This window comes from Camarhynchus parvulus, chromosome Z (genome assembly GCF_901933205.1).
Source record: "Camarhynchus parvulus chromosome Z, STF_HiC, whole genome shotgun sequence".
In the NCBI taxonomy this organism is placed as follows: Eukaryota; Metazoa; Chordata; class Aves; order Passeriformes; family Thraupidae; genus Camarhynchus; species Camarhynchus parvulus.
In genome coordinates this window covers 51630815-51657772 of record NC_044601.1, presented here as the reverse complement: position 1 = coordinate 51657772, position 26958 = coordinate 51630815, and the positions used below count along the sequence as shown (strand labels likewise).

Here is a 26958-nt window from a genome sequence, read left to right as displayed (position 1 = left end):
CTCACAAAGTGGGAAGTGGCGCTTTGATGGACTCAGAGGCAAAGCATAACAGACTGACAGAGCAGTAGACACACTTTGAGGTGCTTGTTTCATTGTAATATCTGCACTTCACAAATGTTGTTACTTCTGTTTCAGAAAGCTTTTCTTCAAGTGGATGTTTATGCACAGATAATGAGATAGAAAAAGCATATAGAAATTATATATATTCCTTTTCTGCTAGTAAGCATATCACAAATTTCAGATGTTTGGGGTTTTTTTCAATTACAGGAAGTGAGTAATTTCCACAGAAAGTAATAGGCTCAGAAAGGTTGAAATAGAAGAGAAAGGAGTGGAAATTTAGCAGCATTTTCTTAATCTGATAGTCATATATTATTCTTAATCATGGTGGCAGCTGTCTCTTACAAGAATGAAGACATGTAAGGGAAGAAATAGAAAAACAGACCCTGTCCTATATCTATGTTCTTCAAAATAGTGATTCTTCTTCAGAAGGTCAGATGTGTTATAAAACTGTCCTGCTGCATCAACAGGATTAAGCTACAGTTGGCCTTTGCTTAAAAAAGACTGAAAAAACTGTCAAAAATGGTTTGAGGCAACCAGGCTTAATCCATTTACAGACAGCTCCCTAAAGCCATGACTAAATTCCTTAATTTTTAAAATTGGACTGCTGTTGTCGTCACTCTTCCAGACACAGCAATAAAGGTGCAAATACCAACCAGCCATCACCTTTTTCAATGAAAAGAACTATAATACTACTAAGTGGTGAGTCGTGAGAGGGCTCCTATCATTCATACCACCTTTTTAGTGAGGTGAAAATACAGAGAAAGAGAAACGAAAAAGTTAAGTCAAATCTTGGCCAGGCCTGACAAAATGTAATCAAATTCTACTCACTGAGGTTGTTACTTCAATTCCAGACTGGACAGTCAAACCAAGAGCAGTAACTGAGAAATGAGTGAAATGAAATCCAGATTTCCACTCATTAAAATATACTATTTAAAAAAATGGTTAAGATTCATGCATAATGGTCAGTGACAGAATCTAGGAAAGTAATTTTCCCTGAATTCTGTTTATATTGAATACAATAGTTTTAAGATCCAGTGGAAGTACCAGCTCTGAATGTGGAGTTTTATGGCAGAAGTCCATTGATACTGCCTGTGAACCCAAGAGTCTCTGGCTCTGGGAAAATAATGTATTTTTCTTTGTTTATGTAGAGATGTCAAAAGAAATTCAGAAGTTATTGAGAGGGTTCTGAGATAAGGCTTATAAAAAATTCTGATTGTGTAACTCTTTCAAATGTGATAAGACTTAATTTGTCTAGGATGTAGAATCCATTTATCATCAATATAGCAGCCAAGATGATCCCTACACTATATAAAGTTCTTTGTCTGTGCACTTATGGGAGTAAATAAAATTTTAAAAATTAGTCTTCTTATTAGTATATTTTAAAAAATAAACTTTTAATGATTTTGAGTCCAATATGAAAGTAGTAGAATACTGAACTGGCAGGTAACTACCTGTACAAAGTAAATATGTACAGTGTTTCAGGATGGCATAACAATATATTAAATTGAAAGTAAAACAATTTAAAAATTAGAAGCCAGGTTATTTTTTCCCCCCAGAATTAGTAGCCAGAGGATATTTATTTCCTCAAACATAATTTTTTCCTTAGTGTTTGTGATAAATCCACCTAACAGACCCATGCACAATGACAACCACTGATCCACGTTCTTTGCCTTAGGAGTAGCCTTGAAATTCCATTCCCATTTACAGCTGGAGTGGACTACAGTCTGTTGTGCTAATATTTCCACTCCATAGGAATTACTAACATTTCCAAAGTGTTAGTAACACTGAAGCCATGTTTTCATATTACAGGAGTTTCTGTAATGGCAATAAGCAAAAATTGAAGCCTTGAAATATGGCCAGATAGAAATAGTGGCCAATAGTGTTAGTATCATGAATAACACTCTCTTCATGGAGAAACCCTTTACAGAAGAATACAGGAAGCAAAAGCCCTTCTGCCCTCCCCTGCCCCTTTAAAAGACAGTTTCTCTTTCCAGCCTCGGCCAACAGAACAGACTGTATGAAGTGAACAAAGTCAAGAACATTATTTCTGGGTCCTGTTCCTCTGCTAAACCAATTCACAATTCAACATTAGATGTGGGGAACAATCTTTTCTCTGAAAAACTCACACTTTAGTTTACTGTGTCGGTTGCATAGACTAAAGCCTTTGTGAATGATCCTGACTGTCACATAGTAACTGTCCATTCTCCAGCAACACAACCAGTAACATAACACAGAGACAAGTTTGAGAACTTCTAGAAGCAATCTTGTGGAAAGGAAAGTGGCTAATATGGTCCTCATATATGTGATAACTTTTATTTAAAGCTATGTTACTACTGATGCTAGGGATCTGGTCATAGGTAAACCAGCTTTAATGTGCTAGCCATGAATCAATGAGACTGTGGGCTTTAGCCTGGGGATTTACTAACACTGAGCATTTATTCTGGTGGATGAAAGTCACACTGTACTTCTTCATCTCTGTTCTGCCCACTAAACAGAATGGGCTGAGAGATATTTATATGTCCTGTAGTCCTCCTCATTCACAAGGCTGCCTGAGAATGCACCAGGGAAGCGCTTTCCCTGCACTGAAATATTAACACTAGCTTCCAAATAACCTTGTCTAAGCACTGTCAGATGAGGAGACAGTCAGTAACTCAGACAGTAGAATGCTAATCTGCCTTTTCCACCAACTTGCTGAACAAATGTAAAAAAATTTATTAATTACATTTTATTATGAGAAAGATGGATTTTTATGGTGTATTTTTGACTGCTGGAATTGTTACTTTGAAAGAGCTATATTTTTAAAGAATTTTTTTATTATATTTTGCTTTTATTCTATGGAATTTTAGTCTTTAGAATACTTATGTAAGCATTTATTATTTTCCAAAGGTAATGTGGCCATAGTAGATGTTTTATAATTCAGCTCTGCAGAATTGAGCTGTGATTGGAAATAATGCTTGCAGAACTGACATCTTACAGAACTATCAATGCATACAGTTTTCAAAAATAAACACATATGAATAAATTTATGTATACTATGAAGTAGAAATATCTATTTATTTTAACAACCAATCTTCAACAACTAACAAGAAATGGAATTCAATCTTGGAAATTATGAACAATTTTTATAGCCCTTTTTTATAGAGAAGACTAGCATTTTTTTTGGAGAAAAGAGTTTTCAAAGTAGAACTGGCTACTGGTCTTACCACAAATATATTATTTGTTGAAGCAACATTTATTCCTTTGAGCATCAACTCTGTCTTGTATGTTTAGACTACAGTATTTGAGTAACAGAATTGTGTCCTTCTCTTTTGGAGTGCATACTGAGGCTACAAGGAGCCTTTTTCTTCCCACACCATGGCTTTCCATTGCAACATATCTTACAGCCACCCCTACCTTCTAGGGAAGAAATAAACCAAACACAAAACAGAAGTCAAGGAAGTATAAATCTTCAAGGAGGGTGGAACTGCACTAGACCAAAGAAAAGTGTTGTAAAAGTGTTGTAAAAGACTAACTGGTGCTGCAGTTTCAGATTTTACTCAGCAAAGCAAAAACTGTCAGATTTCATCAGATTTTCATTGTTTGTGAGAATCAGCAGAATCAAGGTAAAACAGGCTTTGGTTTCACAATATCATACAGTGAATATCTATGGCTGATAGGTACCATGCTTACATACATTTCCAAACAGCAGAAGCACGTGATAACTATATGGTTTAACCACTTGACTGTTGTTTTCTCATGTGAAAGGCATATGCATCCTAAGTCAGCTGCTTGCTCTTTGAGAATACCACCTCGAACTGCAGAAACATATATGGCTGTAGGGCTAACACTTCTCTGCTCACCTCCTTTATGTGATAGGTTTTCAGAGTTGAAAATTGTATGAAGAATGACGAGATTCAAACAAACAGATAAAGTTGTGATGAGATTCATGGGATGAAATTTGATGAGATTCAAATTCTCTTTATATGATATCTGATATGCAAAAAATATTTTGAGATTCACCCCCAACCCACAAAACAAAAAACAAAAAAGGGAAAAAAAAGGGAAGCCAGCAGAGAAGAAATATATTTCTGCAGCTGAAATGCTGAAATAGGTCATACATACATACAGGGCAGAGAAAGGGTAGAATGCAAAACACAGTTTGGGGGTCAGGTAGCATTTGCCATTGCTTGTATTAGCTGCAATCCAATTTAAAAGAATCAACCTACACAAAATTCTGGGTTTTGTTTTTCTCTCTGAAAAGCAGAGTTCAAACCTAGTAGTATTAATAGCAAAACCAACCACATCTACAATAATGATGATAACAATAACATTAAAGACTCCTCCCAAACCAATACTGTTATCTCTCCCATTAGTTGCCTACCATCACCTGTTGGACCTTCTCAAATCCTGCTGATTACATTTAGGTAGCTCAGCTTTCCAGGTTTTGAAACTCTTGCTTGATTTTGTCCTTCATTTCTATGGCACAGACGTCCTCTTAGGCTTTCTATTCTAGTCATCTTTGCACTCCTTAAATTAAAGACTAATTAGTCAATAGTTCTTATAGTGTGCACTAAGTTATTAGCATATGATGTACTTGGTATAAAGGGAATTTGTAAATGCTTGCTAATCCAATAGTCGCTTCTGGAATATGCTCCTGATTTAATTCACATTTTTTTAATATAGTAGTAAGGAATATAGTGGCTAAATTTACTCGCTTGGAGATAATCCTAACTTGTTTATTGCAATTAAGAAAAGAAACTTTTTACTTTTATCATAATATCCTATGATTTAAGAGATAGGTCCTAAATTTTTGTCTCTCATCTGTATTTTTTATTTGGCTTAACATCTGTCCAAATTCATATCTAATTTAAATGTTCAAATATAAATATCATTGCAGAAAATAATTTAAAATACTGTATGCAGAAGGAACAATTAATCAGTTTGGCAATTTTATGCTAACATTTGAATGCAAATATTTGGGAATAATTTTTTATATTTCTTGACAACTAAAACTATACGCATGTGACAACAGCTACTTCATTAACTCAGAATATCATCATAATGGGAATAAAATCAAAGCTTCCTAGTACAAAACAAGTTTGCCTCTACTCAAATAGAGATAATCTTCTTAATGGTGAGCTGATTAAGGACTATGACAAAAGAATGTAAATTTTACATTACTTATTTTTGTTATATTTACATTACTATTTCTGTTAATAGAACTTACACTTCAATGTAAGTTCTATTAACAGAAAGGAAGAGTCACTATTTCTGTTAATAGAACTTACACTTCAATGTAAGTTCTATTAACAGAAAGGAAGAGTCATTGGGCTATGAAAACCTGGCTGAGTACTATGGTTTGGGTTTGATTAGGAAATTTTAAAGTCATACCTTGGCACATTTAACATTTCAAGTGAGAACAGCAAGGACAGACAGTAAGAACTACTGTCTCTTTCACTGCCTCCCATCATTCCTCCCAAAGCCCCAAAGTCAAATTTGGTAAAATCTTCACTGCAACTCTTCCCTGACAAGCTTCTGGTAGAGAATACTTTAGAATATTTGGGACTATGCTAGCCCACCAACTGCTGGTGTTTCTCACAGACAGTTACATCAAAGTAATGTCCACTGGATAATTCAAGTAATGTCCACTGGGTAACACTGCCTTTTGCACAGGCAGGGCAGGGGTTTAGGGCCTCTGCAGAGCATGTGGGTTCCCTGAGACACCTGCTTGCCTCCTCTGACCATAAAGAATGCATGTGGTTGTTCAGAGGGATTTGATACCAAGAGAGCCACCTGGAAGCATAAAGCACAGGGGCATGTCTGAATACATTACTGTATGCCAATCAGTTGTTTCCATGATGAGCAGCTCCCACTATCAAAGATTTTCTGAGCTGAGTTACCAAACATTGGAAAAAGAGGTCATTTTGCCTTAATATGTTGCAACTTTTGGCCTGAGAGCAGAAGACTGAATTTTAGGCATTGCTTATTCTTTAAATTTTTAATCATAGTTCTTGAGAAAGTGCAGTAGGCATTAGTGGATGTTCCTACCACTAGACCCGGAATTACACCTTTCAGTTGAAGATGAGTCATTTTGCAGGATGTAAAGCAAAATACAAGAGGCCACAGGGAGAAAATGCAGAAAAGGGAAGCTTTGTTGTAGCTTGCCTCCAGGGTTGTCTGACTATGGCTTCTGGCCACTCTGATTCACTGCTGTGTTCAGGCTCCCTACTCAGGAACCTGCATATAATAAAAGCAGAACTTATGTCCTTTAATGGGTGACTTCAATGTAGCCCTTAATTCTTAAATGGATGCTCAGGAAAGTAAATAGGCTGGAACAGGCCAGTTTCTCAGTAATCTATTAAAGGAAAAAATATGTACTTTCAAATAAATCTTTTAGACTGGGCAGGTGATAATGTGTCCCTGATCAGAAATGAAAGATGTGAAAAGAAGGTACACTCAGACTGCAACCAAGTCATACCAGAAACCACATCTGCTTCAGTTTTACTTTCTATATTCATCAGACAAGGGACTGCATTTGTAATAGAAAGGAGAAAAATGACACAGACAAGAGTCCTATTTTTCTTTCTGATTCTTCTCAACTCTGTTTTAAAAACTGAAATACATTTCACTCTTTCCAGTTGCTTTTCTGTTGCTATGAATACAATAAATACAGCCTGGGGTCAAGTACAGTTTTCTGCTGTGCTACACTGACAGCGCCTGTAAGGGACCCAGGCTGAAAGGAGAAGAAGCACATGAAGCTTGTCACCCTGTTTCTCTTTCCAGTGAAAAGGACAGTTTGGGTGAAATAGTGATACAAGGACTTTTACTGGTGCAGAAAAATATGAGACCAATTTGAAAGCAAGAAGCAAAGATTTATGTGGGGTTGCATATCAGATTATTGATGTGGAGATTGATAATGCCTCTGATGTTTTCTTTTTAAATGTATCCCTAGTCTAACTCCAAAATGTATGAGTCTGAAACAAAATCAAGGCTCTACTACACTGCAGTCTTATGGAAAACAACTTGAAGTGCTGGATAAAGATAAAAAGCGAAGGTCAGCTCTACAATGGGTTCTAGTCTCTATGCACTTTAATAACCACTACATATTTCTACTGAAACAGACTGTTGAAAAATTGAATTCATACACAAGGGCCGAGTGTTGTTGTCTACTCACTGCAAAACATCTCCTTTTATTTTCTTTTTTTTTTTTCAAGTGGTTATTTTTAATTACATGGGCATTCCTGCCAGGAATCTCATAAACCATGACATATATTTCTTTGTTTAACTTCCTATTTTATGAAAGGTTACATATTTGCCTATCAGGTATCAGTGTTGAAGAGCACCATACAAATATAGAGAGTGTCTATTTTGTGCCCTGGTTTTATTCACTTCCTTGAATGTGAGATGATACACGAACAGCTTATCTGGTTCAAAACCATGTCAGTCCTCTTACAGCTGTTCTGCCTTAAGGTTAATCACTGTTCTGCAAACCCACTCACCCTAAAAGAGCCCTACATATATTTCATTTGAAGCCTTCGGGTTAGAAAACTTTTGCAACATTAATTAAAACTCTACAAATCAAGATGAAGAATGCATTCAGCAAGCCTTCACACTTGTATCCTGTTAATAACAGCCTCTTCCCTAAACTAATGGGGCTGACCTGGAGACAACACTTTTTAAAAGGAAAAACAGCTTACTAAGTGACTCCATTTAAGCAGCTGTTTTTTTTAAATTGTAGCACACGAAAGTACTGCACCAGCTATGACACTGAGAATTTTTTTTCTGAATGCAAGCAAATATGGATTCCGTTTATTAATATCAAATGCTCACAAACTCTGCATGTGCAAGGGATAAAGCTGCTAATTCAGCCCCAAAGATGAGGAAATTACTTTGAAGGTCTGGGTGGGGAGCTGACTGCAGGCTCTCTGATGCCTTACCTGTTAGCTACATACCTTACTTCCTATGGGTCAGGGGATGTATGAATGAATTTCAGTCTGAATGTAACTTGTGCTCTGTATCTCACAAAGCAATATGATTTTGTTTGTGTTTTGGCTAACAAGGCTATAAGTGAGATAACTCTCTGTTTGGTGATCATGACCTAGATAAGGACTTTTAATGATTAACTGAAAAGAGTACCTGATGTAAATATGGCTGTTTTCCAAATCTGTCCTATTTACAAAAAATATTACTGATTGTTTAAGAAAACAATATACAGATCACTTGAAAGTGCTTTTCACAATAATGGTGGGGAACTGGTTCAACTCCACTAGAATTGTTCAACTCCACTAAAGCTGATGATTAGCAATCCTATATTCAAACACTTGGAAAAATTGTGAGTTTGTTTTTCAAAAAGGAGGTGGCTGAAGCTAGCTAAAACAACCAATATCTGTATTACTACTTGGTTATGGAACTTCATGGGTCAGATGGAGGGATTTCAATGGAAGCTAAATCTAAATATGGTCTGAACTGCAAAATAGAAATGTTTATTTTTCCCTACTATTGGAATTCATAGAATCATAAAATGGTTTGGGTTGGAAAAGACTTTAAAGACCATCTAGTTTCAACACTTTCCACTAGACTAGGTTGCTCAGAGCCCCTGCTCAAACATTTCCATCCAGGGATGGAGCATTCAGATCTTCTCTGAACAACGTGTTCCAAGGCCTCGCCGCCCTCAGAATTTCTTCCTAATGTCTACTGTAAATCTGGCCTCTTTCAGCTTAAAAACATTTCCCCTTGTCCTATCATGACAAACACTCGTAAAGAGACCCCCTTCAGCTTTCCTGTAGGCACCTCTATCTACTTGAAGGCTAGTCCTTGACCTCACTTATGTAAGATCACCCTCCACTTCTCTGAACAGAACAACACAAGTACATCAGCCTGTCCTCACAGGAGAGGTGCTTCAGCTCTCTCTGATCATCCGTGATCATGGCTTCCTCTGGACTGGCTCAAGCAGGTAAAAGCCTTTCTTATGCTGGGGGGCCCAGATCTAGGCGCAGTACTCCAGGTGAGACCTCATGCAATGACTTCAGCAAGGCCTTCCACACTATCTCTCACAGTATCGTCATAAGCAGACTCTGGAAGTGTGGACTGGATGAGTGGACAGAATTGTAGAATAAAACTGGCAAGCTCAATCCTTGAGTCACAGACAGTTTCTTTGTTTTGAAAGCAAAATATTTGTATTTTACTGGTTGTGCTAAGAGAATTACTGTCAGTTTGAAATGAAACATCAGAAAATATGATTCATAGTGAGAGAAACCTCCCTTTTGGTTGAAGTACAGAACACCAAGCATGAGAGAACTGCTCAGTAAACCCTGTTATTCCAGGCTGGTCATAGTCATGAGACAGAGATGGCATTTGTAGGAAATTCATAGCCTTTTGAAGACTTCTAACAGAAGTTTTCATCTCTGCTTATTCACACTGACTATAGTTAAAACTGATATTTACATCCTAGAGTTTAAAGAAAGTATGAAATGTGCCACCTTGAAATTCTATTGTTACATGAAAAGCTCCCATGTCCTGCTCCCTAATTTGTCTGCAAAAGGAACACTCAGCACACTATAGCATAGCTGTCTGATAATGAACATGTCATTGATATCCATTAGCTTCTCTCAACACAGTTTCCAATAAGGATTCATATGGATATACTGAATAGAAAATACTTTATTTTGATCACAACTGTTATATATTTACATTGAAAAATCACCATAAATTTTAAGGCTACCATGGTGGCTATTGCTTCTAAGAATTTGAACAGATGATTCCTGTGCTGCTTCACTTCTCAATGTCGTAGTTTCTTACTTTTTTTGCTAAGGTATGCTGCCACAGATTTATGCCTCATGGTGAATTCTTAAATTATGAGAGAATTTTGCTCTTGCTTTTTAGTTACTTGGCTTTACCAGACTGCTTTTCATATTTCCTTTGTTGATACCCCCATATCTTCTGTAGTAGTTCCCTTCTGTGATCATCTCTTTCCTCAGAGAGAATCTTCCCAGAGACATAAAATCTCCATCTTAAGTGTCTGTTTTCTGGTTTATCATCAATATAGCTTAGTGGCTGTGCCCTCCAGTCACCTGGATTGCTACCTTGCCAGTAAGTTCTTGCTGAGATTGCAAGCTGAGCCATCTGGATGACATGATGGGGCTCTACCCTAGCTGGTGTATTTCTCTGGGCACTCCATGACACAAATTCTGAGAACAGCAAAACCAGGAGGATTTTTCAGCAGGAAGAATATCTATAAGATTCATTTTGAATGTTCCCCACAAAAATTAAAAAAACTTAGTAGCATGTGAAAGGACTTTCAATTATTCTGTGAATTATAGCAGAAGTGTTTTTAATCATCCTTCTTAACATACTGCTGTTAAGACATTTCACTAGGATTCTATATGCCCCAAGAACAAACCTATGCATATTTCTGCACTGATGCCATGCAATTTGTTGCCATGGAAATATCAAAACCAGCTTATAACTAAGAATGGGCAAACCCTTTCACGCAAAATAGTATCCAGCCTCAATTTCCATTCAATAGTCAAAATAAATTGTAGCCATTTTCATGCTTTATAGTGGCTTAATATCTTTGTTATATCATTAAAGTCTTTCAATCACTTATATCCAGTGCACACAGGCTTCAGATCATCCAGTTCAGCACATAATTTGGGCGCAGAAATTCCAGCAGCATCTCTGAGAAATCAGACTAAATTAAATTAGACTAAATTATCCTTACTATTCTTTGCCTTTTCTTGCTGCCTTTGAATTTATTGGCAAATAAAGAATTTTCTAGATTAATTGGAGAGCTGACTGTGGTACTTTAATATTTAAAATATCAGATGATTTATGGCTGACATGTAGAGTTCAGTCTGAGGATTAACTGAATGGAAACCTTCAGATCAGGGAGAATTTAAAAAGAGCAACAGAATCTTCCAACAGAGAGTGTCTTGGGTCCTGCTGTCTGAACAGCTTCTCCTGCTGGAGAAAAGAAGTTGACCTCAGGCGAATAGCTGTGGGAGAGCATGTAAGGTAGTGTTCACTGGCATGCACATCATCTCTTCTGGATATCATTTTCTTTTACTATCATGAATTTCACTATGTTTTCTAAAATTAGTTCCTTATAGTTAAAGAAAGAGCCCTATATTTGAGTATCTCTGTCTCCAGTTAACATATTTCTGGATTACTCTGCTATAGACAAATCACAAAATCAAAAATAGATATAATATTCATAACTGAAATGGTTTATAGAGAGCAATCTGAAACCAATGCCCAGAATTATTTCTTCAAGAAATATATTAACAAAGGATCATTAATATAATTGGTTTACATATATAGATATATCTTCTTAATATTATTTAACTTAACTGCCTTTCTGTTTATAGTATAGATTTAAACACATAACCTTCTGTCCCCTGATGAGCCCTACACATAAATGTTCATATTGTATGAGCTCCTAGGTGAATAAAACTGTAAAGAACTGCCAAGACCAGGTCCTTTTAAGGTGAGAGGTTAGCTGAAAAACCCATTGATTTTAACACATTCCAGAGCCTAAAGGCAGAAACTATTGAACATTGAAAAGCTACATTGCTCCTCAAAATTGCTGACATACCATTTTTTTCTTAGACATACAAATGTATAATTCAATTAAAAAGATGAGGTATTTTGAAAATTACAGAAAATTGCATTTCTGGTTGTGGTTTAAATGATAATTTACCTGTTTAGTAAGTGTCTGTATACTTTCATCAAGAAGAAATGCAAATGCTCCTTTGCTCTGACAGAACACAATAGAGAAAGTAACACCCAGAAAATTACACAGTGTAAGTTGTGAATTCATATGTTGTAAAAAAATATGGGGTCCACAAAGTGTATTTCCATAAAGACATCCAAGTTGTCATCAAAATTACCAAAAGTAGCATGGGGTAAAATTTTCCAAAATATTAAGGTCATTTACACTGCAAGTCTTGTTTTTAAGTCAATGTTTCCTTAGAAATAATACTATGTCTTAAAAGGAAATTTCTTTCTCATACAAATGTTATAAAAACAGGATTTACAATTCTAAATCAGAAAATTCAGTTCTGAACATTTCTCCTCATAGCATAAGCACTTTTAAAGTGAAGACTTTGTGCCTGCATAGCTACAGAACTCTATGTCCCAAAAAGGAAGACGAATGGATTCCTCATATCCATTTTTTTCTACTAGATTTCTTTGTAAAAAGTTACTAATTAATTTATTCATTACATGGTCACACACTGGTATATAAGGAAAAAGAATTGGGAAAGAAATTAAAACCGGAATAATAAAATAGAAATCAGAAGATAACAGGACTGAACACTATAAGTCACCAATTTGAGTCACTATGTGACTCAAAAACTCAAAACCTCTTTAATAAAACAAATATAAGGATATGAAGCAACGTAAGTATATGAAGCAATATATATTTACTATTATAAAATGCATTTTTCAGTTAGATGGTTTTTATAAATAAATTATTCTTACCTGTTATAGTTGCTTTGTTAATAGATGGTTGGCTACACATTGGTGATCTTCTATGAAAAAGGAAATGAAAAAAGGTTTAAGCCTGAAAAATTCACTGATGACTGAATTCTTGAAAATTCAGAAAATACATTACCTGGTAATTTACTTGGGAACTCCAGAACAGGAATATTTTAGGAACTTATAGGTTTATTAAAAGCCTGCCTAATCACATCTAGAGCAAATACATAGTTTGAACTGTGACTTATAAACATATACAAAGACATTTTTTTCTTTGAAATGCTAATTACTTCTACATTTCATGATGCATGCTTTGGGTGAGGGAAATGACTTCACTACATTTGCCAGTGTAACAAACATTAGTGTTAATTGTGATGCTGTAACATGACTGCAGAGAGATCATATTTTTGCTGCCTAATTTATAGTTATGAACTACTGTGGATAGGTAGGGTATCACTACCTTGAATGAGTGGAGTTCTAGGTTCAGACTATGCAATCAGATCTCAGTGAGTGCAGCTTCTGTTCACTCTGTTTCATTTGCAATACTCAGGCTGTGCCCAAATGGTCATCTCTGAATGATCTAGACATATGACTACTTTATCTAAAATCACATAAGGTGAAAAAACCTACTCCAAGTTTATGCAAGGACAACAACTGCAAGATCACTTAGAAGGCAAGGGGGCTGTTGTCTCAGCCACCAACTATAACATATTTAGGGGATTAATAAACTTATTCCTCATCATTGATTTATGCAGGTATGGTGGCACAGACCAAAATCTATAACTCATATTTGTCTTCTTAGCTTACATTAAAAAAGTGTCACTGCAAAAAGTTCAGTGGCCAAAAAATGACACTCACTTGCTGGGTGCCCGGTCTTGTAAATTGGTTAATGCAGCAAAGTTATTCCGGACAGTACGCAGGCTGGCCAGAACCTGGAACAAAAAAAGTGGTTTCAGTATCAATTTCTGTGTAAGTGAGACCGATCTGTCTCTGCTCCACTGTGCTGAAAGAAAATAGAAAGCACATTGCAAAACCACTGTAAAAGGTTTCCCGGGCAGGTTAGTCTGGAACCTTTGACTATTATTTAGCAATAATATGTCTGTAATACAAAGGCAGTAGTTTACCTCTATTTTTTTGTTCCCCTCATAAACAAATCATTTTCTGTCTGAAGGAAGTTTGACTTGCAGGGGAGGAAATTTTTTTTGCATAATTCTACTTATTTCTTTAAAATAACAAGAAAAGCATTTGAGTCTGGAAGATAATAGCCCATTCAACCCTAATACTTCAGGCATAAGAAATAATTACAAAATCTTTATTTGCAGTTCAGTCCCCATAAACTGCAAAGGACAAAGGGAATAAGATTGTCTAGACTACCAGGAAAAGTAAAAAAGTAAAAGTGTCTCTTCTAAGAGCCACAGTTGATTTAGGGACTCAGTGCAGAAGGCCAGGGGAAGTTATCCCCTGAGAATGCAAGGAAAGTCTGCGGACTCTTACAAACTCTATGCATTGGGGAAGACAACACAGACGAACTGCTTCCTTTCTGGACTTAAATTCATGCAAGATAGCAGACAGTGAATGCAGTGGAGTGTCTTTGTGTTATAAGTGGCATAGGCACTCTCTTCTGAAGGCATCTGGGTAACACGCAAAAGATTTTGTGCCATGTGACGCTAAAAAGGTGAACCTCTCTGTCAGGGGAGAGGTTGTTCAGGTGATGGCAGAGAGGAACCATGAGTTTATTGGAGCTAGGCTGGCAATGGGAGAAAGCAGCAACACTAATCACTGGTATATCTTTGCAGAAGTTGACCTTTTTTTTTTCTCAGCCCAGACTGGGCTTTGGTGCCTGGTGAACCCATCCGAAGCATAACAAAAGCAGCAATGGCAAGATGGGTTTCAGAGATCTGGGTTGACGAGTGCGCAACCCTCTTTTCATAGCACTTTAAATGTATGCAGGAGGTAGGAAGTGAGTAGGAAACCAAAGAAAAAGTAATAAATTAATGAAAGTTTGTAACAAAAAGTAAACCAGCAATGACTGGCAGTGGTCAAGCTATTGGAGGTAATTTCTGAAGTTAAGATAATAAAAAATGCCTTTGACTAACTAAACAGTATTAATCTGTTATGTTTTTCTTTCCAAAAATCAGGAAGCAAAGTGACTTATTTTTAATTCAGCACAGATTTAAATTAATTAAATATGTCATCAAACTTGCATATTCAGGGTACAATGGAGATTTCAGAGTATTTTATAAAAGGCCCTTGCTTAATGTCTTCTCTGCTAGTGAAAGATGTTTTTATTCATAGCAAGGACTTGATTGAGTCTTATAAACACTGAATCTCTTCACAATATAATTAAATATATAATAAGGTATTTAATTAATATTCTTTTAACAGCTTATTATTTGACCAAAGCAACATGCATACTGTTGCTGAAGCTGCCACATGTGCTTATATGTGGCATATATATTATATATGTATGACATATGATATATATCATATTATAAATTATATATTATATATTAAATATATTATCTATAATATATATTCTATTCTTATAATATCCTTATTTGACACCACTCTGTGACTCAACCTTTCTCTTTCCATTCATCTTCAATCACATATGATTTCATACAGAAATTTGACTTTAATTCCTATCTGTTTTGGAGTAAAACCCATCATCATCGGTTCAAGAAAAAGTAATGTTAATTTTTCATACTTTATAAGGAAGTTCTCTTGTGAAAAACTGTGGCTTTTTAATCTGAATTATAAAGAATTTTGAACTGGTATTTTATAAACCAGAATCTGAATATAAAAAATACACCTGGTTTTGTAAGGGAACATAAGTGTTCTGGGTAAAATTTATCTCATGTCTAAAAATCTCATTGTATTTAATTCACAAAATATGTTCAAGTAAAGAAATTGTAATTAGAAAGATAACAGAATAACAGGAATCATAGATTTGTCTTAATCATGACTGCCTGCTACAGTATTTGGAAGAGATCAAAGGTGTTTGTAATGCTGTTGCACTTCAACTTATCAGATATTCAAAAAGTGTTAAGAAAAAGAGGTATAGTTAAAAGAGTGGGAGGTTTATGACTTTCTGTTGAAACACTTTTCTTGTTTCAGGCGAACATATATAATATCAACAACAGAAAAGAACTGGTTTGGTCATTTTATCTTTAAATTACAAGGCCCTGTGAGAAATATGACAAAGCTGTTCCTACCTGAGCAAATGGTGTCACAATCAAGTCATCTCCATGTCTGAAAAAAAAATAAGCAGAGTTGTGAGTTAGAAAATTTTGCTGCTTTAACAGAAAGAAAATCAGGTTTTACAATACAGTACAGGTAATTCCAGTTTTATTCTTCTGCAATTACACTTTGTAATAGTTCCACACACACTCTAAAAAGCAAGTACCAACTTAGTTATTGCCCAGTTGCCTGGCAAGTCTATGGAAACATTGACAGACCAGCCACTTTCTGTGCTGTGGGTATGGCATGTGACTGACCACTGGGATCAATCCACAGACATGTCATCCCTAAGGATAGAGGTGAATGTTCCAAAAGTGACTCCAAAGGCAAAAAACCAATATGTTTTTAATTTTATTTTACTTCTCTGTAGTGAATTTATCCTAAGTTGCTATTCTAACCGTTATTTTAATATTATTCAAGTTTAAGCATAAAATATGGGTTTTGAACATTAGATTAGTCCATGAAAATCTAATTAGAAAAAGACTGATAAATGGAGAAATGTGACTTGTGTTTGACTTGCTACAACATTATTCTTATAATTTATATGCTGTCCACAAAGCAGCAATGGTTTGCAAATACTGCAAGAACCTAATTAAAAAGTAGTATGTGCAATCTGTACCGCTGCACAATCATTCTGTAAGGATGAAACAAAACTCACCAATATTCAGGATCATCAGAATGTTTATTAACTTTGTAACCATTTTTATTATCATATCTTTTATTCCTTTGGTAATAGCAGAATGGATTTTTAAACACCCTGTGGAAGAAATCTGCGCTTTGAACACAATCTTTGCAGGAGTGGTTGGAATAGGGTATTGCTTCAGGTGAAACCACAGGTCCAGACTAGACAGAAAGCATATAAGCCTGACTCTTAGAAGAAAGCAAAAGAAACATGTCCTCCACAGAAGGAACTCAGAGGCTTTAATTGCTCAGGAAAGACAAATCCAATCGGGTATAATAGACAACATGAATCAGCCAGGAGCATTACCAGGAGAGTTAATGACCACCTGGGTTTAGTACCTCTTTATGTTTTCTTGGGTCAGGAAAACATCAGCAAATGCCCTACACTATAATTTTAGATAAGGGTTGCTTAATGAATTACACAAAGGCTTTAGCAGAAGATAACCCAAGTGCCTTTTTTTCATTTTTTAATCCTGTTCTCCACTGAAAGAGTGTGACTATGCTACTTCACTTCCAGGAAAATTATGCTCTTTTTCTTCGAGTTCTGTGAAATGGCATTATCTGATACGTGACAGCTGGCTTAAATGTTTCTCAGTAGTCCTTTAATTTCTTATCTTTTATAAAGGATATTTTTATTTACATAGAACTACTCCATTTTTTGCTTCTTTTTTGACTTTTAAAGGGGGCCCAGCTCAAAACATAAAGCCACTTTTTAGTCTAACCTGTACATTTGGAAATTATGAAAGGGCAGAATTATGAAGATGAAAGTGTTTACAGGTAGCAGGAACACTGGACAAAGAACAAAAAATATTCAATAGTTTCTACCTGTAAATAAGACAGTGGACACATGGAGATGGTTCTTTCTAGCATCTACCAGTGGCAAACACTCTGAATGCCCAATATATGACACAGATGCACAAAATATTCACCAGTGCCTCAAAGTACCAGACAACTCCTGAAATATAGTCACTAACAGTTAATTTCAGATTGGCAAGAAATATGAAAACAAGATTGTCCTCCTCAAAATCTCTTGTGGGATTTTTTATTGTAGATGGTACTTCCTCTCCTTCCCATTTAGCCCGTTTGCCTCTCTGTGGATGCTGAGGCACCCATAAAAGGCAACAGCTACATGTTCTTGGCTTTCTGTCCTGGAGGGTCTTTTATTCTTTTATGTAAAATAACATGATCTCACTTCTCTCCTTTTCACATTTGATTCTACTTGAGTTGTTTCTGGACTGTATTTCACTGAAGAACACTGATATCATACTGTAGCTTGTTATTCTTCAGAAGAGGCATGATTAAGTAGTAATTTAATGCACTGAAATCAAGCTAGGACTTGATTTTCACTTTTCAGATCTCCCTTGTGTCAAGAGCAACAAATCCAGATATTATCATTGTTTTGGTGAACCTGATACTGAACGTACAGATATCCACAGCTTTCTCAAAATAGTTTAGCACTCACCAGACCACTTGAACTGCAATGCAATCATAAAAGGTGGTGAGCAATCTTTGATCTACATCGGGTCAGAAAATCTGGGCAAGGTGAGATGGTTCAAAAATAGAGCAGATATGTCCAAGGAAGCTGTGGTGGTTTTAATACAGAAGAGCAAGAACACATGATTCAAAATGCCATTGATACACAGTGGACTACAGTGTAATAAACACTGCAATGTATCAGTGTCCTCCTCTCTAGGTGACATGGAAGCTGACGGGTGATTCGTTCTGGATTCCAGATAGGATAGTGCCCTCATCTGTATACAGAAGCAAGAGGGAGTGTAAATACTGCAATATGCCACAAGCTTCTAAATACAGACAGAGGCATTAGCCTTTAAAGCTAGAAGAAATTGTTCACATCACTGCTAAACTCTCTTAACCAGAATGCCTGGCATACTTGTTCACATCTTAATTTTTCAAAGGAAATAGAGGTTTGAAAATAGAGTATCTTTCACACAGCCCCCAAATTTAAAATTATCAGTTCTCCATCACCAAAGAACATTGCTAAAACATGCACTGGCCCACATGAGATTAATGGCTGTTACATAAAGCACAAGAAAAATTCTCTGTAGCAGACCAAAGATTATACACTGCATTGCAAGCTATTAGCCGTGGTAAGTGGTGAATCCTAAACTTCTCCAAATTTCTGACCTTTTCTTCATAACATTTCCTATATGACACTTGAACTCACACCATATAACCTATGCCTAGGAGGAGATGAAAGTTCTGTATTAAGTCAGAAGCTAGTTGAACATGTTCAGTACAAAAGTTCTGCTTCCTTTCCTCAGGATTTGCATCAATTTGTCTCTTCTATCCCACTCACAGAACAGTAATTAACTCTCCCCCTAATAATAAGGAACTTAGAGATGCATGGACAGACAGAGAAGCAGGCAGGAAGATTAACACAAGGATAAGAGAGGGTGACTGCATAACTTTTACTTCATAATTAAACTGTCATAATTTAATATAAAATCTAATGAGAGAAGTAACTAGAGAGATATTCTGCTGACCTATTAGGACACGCTTAAAAAATAGTGGATGTTTTTTATAGTGGTTAGAAAAAATTCACTATATCCATTAAGGAGAAGGAAATCCCAAGTTTTAGAGACCATGAGGAGAGTGAGGGACTTGCCCCTGTGGAGCTTCACAGGGAAACTCCTCAGGGTTTTTCTTTCTAAAGGCCATAGTAAACACAGATTAAGGTTTTCTGGGTCTCTCTAGACTTTTACACGAATACCAACTGAGTGATCTTTAGGACATGCATTGAAATTATGAGATATAAACAGGACAAATAGGAGTTCTGTCTTATTTGAATAGAGGGGAGAAAACATACAAGACGTATTTACATCAGTTTGACACAAATGTACCAGCTTAAAGTATGATTTTATTGTTTTGCAACACTCCTCCCCTTGAATCAAAACCTTACTTATATTCTCAGGAGAAGCACTGGCTGAGGATGCCTGTCAGGCCTTAAATCCAGCTGGCATAGTCCATGTTGGGTTCTCTGGCTAAATTTTGGACATAGACCATTTGAAGGAACAAAGCTGCCAACTGAATTGAAAAGCCCAGGAGGACAGTGGCTGTAAGGTATCCCTGAATGAAGCTCCACGTCAAGAGCTTTCATCGCACTGCTTTCATCTCCTTTCATCACACTGTCATATGAATTTACTCTATTTTTAAAGAATTGTATAAGAAAGAAGATTGACACTAAGGTAGTCTTCTGTTTGGGTAAAAAAATATATGGCAGCTTCCTTTTGCAGTGTAAGCATATAGACTGGGATTAAACACTGCATTCACTCATTTCTGCATACAAGGCTGTATACTTCCTGTCCAACAGTGTGTCTCAGCTTAGATGAGACATTTGTGTTTTGTTTGCTGGAACACAATTATACCATATACAAAACCACAAATGAAAGACAGAGAATAAGCTGATGGACTACGCTAACTGCCAGGATTTTCTTTTCTGTCTCAATAACATTTCATAGTTGAAGCCAAATGTGCACCCACAAAACTTATTAATTAAGTATGCTGAAGTATTCACATTGCTCAGGTTCACATTTTAGCAGCAACGAAAAATGATTCTAGATTGCACCCTGATAAGGTAATGGTAATGGAACTAGCTATCAGAAGCTGTGCTTTGAGGAAAGTGAGCAGCAGTGGCTGCCTGCTCCATGCAGTTTGATACTTATCATCATCATCTGCATTTGAAAAATACAAATGGGTTGGTTTGCAAAATTGATTTTGTGAGGTCAGAAATCATAGTGTTCCAAGTCAGCTTATTCTGCAGGAATAGTGCTTAAGTCATATCATCTCAATTTTTAAAGACTTTGAGAAAAAATATTCTAGCCCTGACATAGCTTAGGCCTTGCTTGAAAAGCCAAGACTAAATAAGTGTAAGTTGCAGCTCTTAAGGTTTGGCCCACATTAAAAAATTAATGTGTGGGTTTACACCTTTTTGTGGGGTTACACCTTTTCCTAGATAGCCAGTGGGTTATTTGTGATTTGCATGCCTTTGAAAGGGTAAGCACAATCTGAGGGATGATTGGGCATCTCAGGCAGGGTATAGAGTCTATGACACTGTGAGCAGGCTGGGATTTAGGGTTGAGAGAACAAGCAATTAAAATTGGTATCAGAGCTATGAGCTGTAGAAGAGGGGGTTGTTTTTCCCAGAGCATTTTAATTCTGTGAACATGTACGTAAGAGGATTGTTAAAAAGAGCTACTTGAAACCACAGAAATTAGACCCTGAATGAAGCAGACTCTCATCAACTATTGTCTGAGTGTTTCAGAGCACCACAATTTTCTGTAACAGTGTGCAGTTATGTCCTCCTGATACATCTGTCTAATTCAGCAACACAGCTAGCCCTAATTAGTGAAAAAGTATTGCTGTAATATTGGGAGTTCAGTACAGTTAATCTAATCAAGTTTAACCAGATGAAGGAGGATTGGTTCCAAAAAGCCACAGCACCTGAGAAGTCCATTATCCCAGCCAAAAGAATGCTGGTTATAGTAATTCTCCTTGGACTGTCTAACTAAGCAAGTGAGATTTAGAAAGACAGACTGAAGGGAGAAAAAATTTCTCCAGCATAAATGTCACTAGTGAAAACTTCAGATATAAGTCTTTTCAAAGACCCCAATTGACTTCATAGGGAGCATAAACCAAGTTACTCCACTATGATGTTCATTAAGAAAAAAAAATTGAATTATTACATTTGGCTAATACACATATGTTATGTACTAAAATACCTGGAGTTTTCTAGATACAACTTGTATTTTATATAAGAAAATACTTTAATTTTTCATGTCACCTTTTTAGCATCTCAGGTCCTGAAGATACACTTGATTAGGCTTGAAAGAAGCCTTTGAATTCTTGAAACCTACACTGTTGCAGTCATCAGTGCTAAGTTACCCAAACTGCAATCTTAATTCAAGCTAAACTGCATTAGCACCCAAAGTGAGAAGCTCACTCAAGACTTGGAAAAGCAAAAGGATCACACCTATTACAGACTAAGGAACTGGAAAGAAACAGTATTAGCAATTCTAAATCAGTATTTTGAGGTTTAATTCAGGGACTGTCAGGTACATACTATCTGGCTATGTGTACGCCCCACTGTGCATTAATAGCTCTCTTTCATAGTGCCTCTACTTTTGAACAGATTTAAAAAATAAAAAGATTTTACTGGGTGACAAGGGCTATTTTAGGTCTCAGTGACAGTGATCTGAACTGGGACTTATCAAATCCAGAAGCTTCATTCAGAATTACTGTGTGAGCTAGAATCAGAATTGGCTGACTATCTCAAAAAACCAGGAATTATTACTATTTTTTCCCATCCAATATAATGTGCTGTAGGAACATGACTAGGCTTCTTACATCTACCCAGAAAGTCTCCTAACACCTTTGGAAGAGTTTGAGGACTACCAGGATCTCTTATGTCAGTCCCAGCTACTTTTCTCAGAAGCTTAAACCTTTTCCAAAGACATTGCACTCACACATCTGACTTGTGTAATCTGCCTGAGGAAATCACACAGGTAGTGATGTAGTGGGCCATCACAGCATGATGTGTAGCAGCATGTAGCCAGCATGATGTGTAGCATAAGAAACCGCAGATAACTCAAGAAATCACTTGTATCATATTGTCCTAGTCATCCACCAAGCTTCAATGCTTCAATCCTGTCATTATACAGCAGACCATTTAGATTACAGGAGAATGGTGGGCAACTAACTGAGCAACTGACCTCTGTGAAGTCTGACAGAATTACTCAGTCCTGAAGGGAAACAGAACATGGCCTTGCCAGAGGCCACTGCTGCAGGTGGGTTTCCTTCTGAAATCAGTAGCCCTCCTGGGGGTCACCGAGGCAATGGCAAGGGAAAAGAAGCTACACTACTGTGGAGCTTTTTTGTGTGCGTTGAAGGAAGGGCTGGATTAAGCCAGAGGAGATAGGACTTTGAATGAGAAAAATGCTGGACTCAATCAGAGGAGTCCAGGCCAACTCAGCAGCGCCACTATTGGACTGTTCATACAACCAAAACCATAATTTAGCTATATCAAGCCTGGAAAACAAACAGGCATCAGAGACTACAGTGTGGTTCTGTTTTTTTGGGTTTTTGTCCTCAGGTTTGAGAAAATTAGTGATTGGGTTTGCTATACATGACTGGTAGCAACCAAGTTAGTGCCATTTAATGAGTTACTATTAGTGAGTTTTGATTGCATTAGCTGACATACATGAACTTTTACCTTGTATCAAATTAAAATAAAATGTATTTATTGTGCCTGTAACTGCTTTTAATCGTCAGGTATTTGGTTGCTTGCTTGTCCCTGTCCCACATGCTTAAGTGTTTAAAACTGATATGGGTGTGTTACTTCTGAAGAATAAGACTACGTGACTTTCCATGTGGGCCTCCGACTGATGCAGGCTGAAAGATTTTTTCCCTCCTTAAAAGAAATAGCAGAGCTGCTGAGAACAAGGCACTCATGCAATGCAACCCAGTCGGAGAGAGCTTGCTATGAGCCAGCCACAGAGGGTTTCAGGGTTTATAAAAAATGGCCCCTTAACTAAATGCAAAGGCCCTAAATACATGTAAGAAGAAACAAGCTGACTTCAAGAAAAACAAGAAAAAACCATCAGATTTTCAGATGGTGCACTTTCAGGGATTGAACTCTACAACTAACTGAGCACTAGGGCCATTAAAAGAATTCAGAACATTCCGTTTGTGTCCTGAAGGGTGGAGTGACAGCTAATGTTCTTCTGGGTTGTGAAATAAATGTGACCTGCACATGTAGGTGATCACTGAGCCAGAAAAACAGTCCAAAAGAGATCCCTGTAAAACATTCAAGTCCCTTTTTACAAAGATGCCTCTCTTCACACTGCCCCTATCCTCCAGTATTGCTGGCACAAAAAATGCACGCGTCCACCCTCCCCTCCACTGCTGATCAGTGTTGTAAGCCCAGGCAGCTGTGGTGTGATGTACCTGAAATCCCCACTAAGAATTGATTTTGGTATCCTATTTTTAAGAACATGCCATCTGTGACTGAAAAGATGTAGGAATTCAGTCTGTTTTGGTTGTAACTTCAGTAATAACTTATTTTCCTTCAAACATCCATTGTATCCAGAGAAGGGAAGAAAAAAACCTAAAACATTTAAAGTGCTTAAAGGGGAAGTGATGTGTTTAACAACTGAGAGCTGTTTGGAAAATTGTAATCTCTCACACAAAACCAGTCATGATTCTGTATTGACTGAAAGTAAATAAAATATATTTGCATTTCATCAAGAAAAATTCACTCCTGAATAAAAAGCGGATAAATTCTTCTCCATGCAAAAACACTTTCTTTTTGTTTTCCCACATAACCAATTTCCTGATCAACAAATAAAGTTAACACAAATTTATTACTCAACTTTAAGCTAGTTGCATTCTAAGTTGAGTTCTTTGTTTTGAATTCCACCTGTAAAATGTGTCAAACAACCAGAAAGGACAGTCATCTCTTTTTTTTTTCAAATTTTTTTTCATTTATAGCTCAAAAAAATATTGTAAGTGACTTGCAAATGACTTTGATTCATTTAAGCTGCAATCTGCAACTTCATTTAGGGATCTTAAAAAAAAAGAAGCAAAATATTTGTCTGTTTTTCCTAAAGTGATGTAAATATATTTCTTTACATGAACAAATAAATGTCTCAAGCAATTTAATGTATTTTTTAAATTAAAGATTGTTTCTAAACAGAGTCACGCGTAGAAAATGCTCCTTTTTTAGAGCAGGCTGGACTTTGAGGTTTAACTCATAATTTTCAGCCAGTAATAACCATGAAATAAATATATCAGAGATTCCTAGAAAAGAATATGATAGAAAGGAATTTCAGCTGCAGATTTTCTGGAGAATAGATAATTATTTCTAATTTTTAAACTGAAGAGCAATTATTCTTCTCAGTAAACTCATGTCTTTGCTGCTGTCCTAGAATCTTGGTTAGCGCGTTTCATGAAAAAGGTGTATTTTTTCTTCATAACTTAAGATTCATAATCACAATATTTGATTAATAAAACCAGGCCTTACTGGCTCAGAAAATAAAGAAAAAGCTTGCCTTAGAGGATAAGAAAATATATCCTCTGTAACTGTAGGGAAAATGTCCTGGAGAAAACTTCATCCTCTTGATATTTCTTTTACCACAGACAGCAGCAGAGGGATGCTGCTGTCTTCAGAAGTTACTGACAGAGTGGCAGCAGGTTGTCCTGGCCAGGGAATGGGTGTATGGTGGCCATTTAGCAGATTACCAAACCAGTGACCCTGCAGTTCCCCTCAGTTCCTTGGCTGGGTTCTGTTCCTTTAATGCATGCAAGCAAGTTTTAATAGAAATCAGAAAATTTGGTGTAATATTACTAGTTGGAGCTGATGAAGAAAGCAATGCCGACCTTCTCTAAAGAAAGCTGTAAAACTCCCCCACAGCTGCTTTTTTATGAGTGAGGTTCAACTGGCCAAGTCCTGAGGAAACCAGGATGGCTGTGATGCGCCGTGCTGTGTTCTGAGAGCTTGTGGAAATGGGAGAAGAACAGACCTAAATGAGAGGTCAGAAGAGGTCTTCTTACACTCAGAAACACAGTGGAGCTTGAACACATTTGTCTACTGAGAATGTCTTGGTTCCCTGGTCTAGACTGCTATCCTCTGGGCTGCTTTTTCTGAATCACAGGGGGATTATACATGATTTTGCCCTTCAGAGTGGCATAAAACATGGGCTGTGATGCAGCACTGGACAGCTTATTGGGTTTTTATTTTCTAGGAACCTATTTTTTAACCTGATTAGAGACGTGGGTTCTGCTACAACAGAAATTCTGTACTAATTTGATCTCTTCCTCCATTAACCAGGGCAGTGATCCCTTAACAAGAAAGAGTATAAAAAGTGTTATCACTTCAACTTCTTCCTGTGTTTGCAAGTTCTGGACAGCAACAGCAGTTGAAACAAGTCAGCACTAAGCAATCAGACCACCTCAGCAAGACATCCACACAGCTCTCTGCTTCACTAATATCTTCAAATATAGGTCTGACAATTTTTCCAATAATGATTTTGCACATCTTTCATCTAGATACTACTTTCTTTCTCCTCTATGTTGGTGTTGGGAATTGGGTTTTTTTGTTTTGGTTTGGTTTGTTTGTTTGTTTGTTTGTTTTCCATTCTTTATTTTCCTTCTCTTTAAACTTGTTTTCCTGTCTTTCATCATAGACCCTGAACTATAATTCCTCATATTGTCTCACTACCCCTCACTGCCTCATTCAGTTACTTTTTCTCTTGCACATCCTTTTCTCTGCTGGAAATCCCACAGAGAGGCTTCACAACACACCTGTGCTCATCTGCCTTGGACCTTGTATCTTCCTGTCTAAATTATTAACCTCTCCAGTTCACAAACTTTAGCAGTTTTTCCTAATCTCTGTATATAATCTGCATGTTCTGCTTTTATTATTCTCAAAGATCATGTTATTTCTTCCAAGAGATAATTAAAACAATATTACTGACCCCCACTCCAATTTATGTGCTTTTCTTTTCTCACACTCAGCTGCTTTTTCTGTGGAAGTGCACCCACTGTTGTCCTACTAACCTTCTCTCATCAAAGCAGCCTCGTATTCACCCTGTCTTTTTATTCTTTTCCATAACTAATTAATGAAAATATACTTTACATTCTCTGACTTTACAAAACTTTTCACCTGTCCCGTCCCTGTCCCTTCTCTGCCCTTGTTTCTTTACTTTCCATCTCAACTTCCTGAATGAAACTCCGTTTGCTTTCTCTGTGAGGTTTACTATTTTGAGCATAGTGACTCGCATTGTATCTTCTCCTGAGGATAGTATCTGACTGTATTAGTCCCTTGGTTATCATCTTATACTTTGGCTTTTTAGGTTGTTTGTAGCAGAGCCCATCTTTTCATTTTGGGTTTGCAAACAACTGAGCACAACTTGTTCCCTTCCTTGGTTGGAGCTGCATACAGCACAATAAATAATGACATGATGAATTTAGCACTTTAGCACTGCCATCCACTGGCTGTCTTAACATGACATTCCACATCTAGCTAAAATTTTGAAGCATTGCTACTGACTGGAAAGTATTATTCTAAGTACAGTATTTCAGAGTAATGGAAATGCCAGAATTCTTTATGTTCTACCCCTTTCAAATACAAGACGTATGCTTTTTCCTTTGTCTTTTTCTTTACAAAGTGAAATATTGAGGCTGATTGAAGAACCAGGGGATCTAGACTAAACTGCTGTGTACAATTAATTGACTTGCATTACCTGAAATATGTGTATATTTTGTAATATATATTGCTCATATTTAAAAAACAAACAATACTTAAGCATGTATATATATGCAAAAGGGAAATAGGATAATTTGACACTAACCTAAAATTTGGTTACTTCCTCTGTCAACCCTGTCATCTTCCACTTCATTTAGCAAGGTCCTGAATCAGAATGGTTTCATTATTTTAATAATATTCAATGAGTTTTCTTTCCATAAGCACATTCAGTTTATGGTTGAATACATACATAAGGACTT

General features: G+C 36.6%; 1 protein-coding gene across 2 annotated transcripts in view; it reads right to left on the bottom strand.

Moving 5' to 3' along the window:
• PDE4D (phosphodiesterase 4D) overlaps positions 1–26958 on the bottom strand; it is a 348935-nt gene that overhangs the window by 64173 nt on the left and 257804 nt on the right. For both annotated transcript variants that reach the window (XM_030968142.1, XM_030968143.1), the window contains exons 3-5: positions 15732–15768; positions 13375–13448; positions 12520–12569 (exon numbers count right to left, since the gene is read on the bottom strand). In XM_030968142.1, the coding sequence (XP_030824002.1) occupies positions 12520–12569; positions 13375–13448; positions 15732–15768 (161 nt within the window). The remainder of the gene's footprint in view (positions 1–12519; positions 12570–13374; positions 13449–15731; positions 15769–26958) is intronic.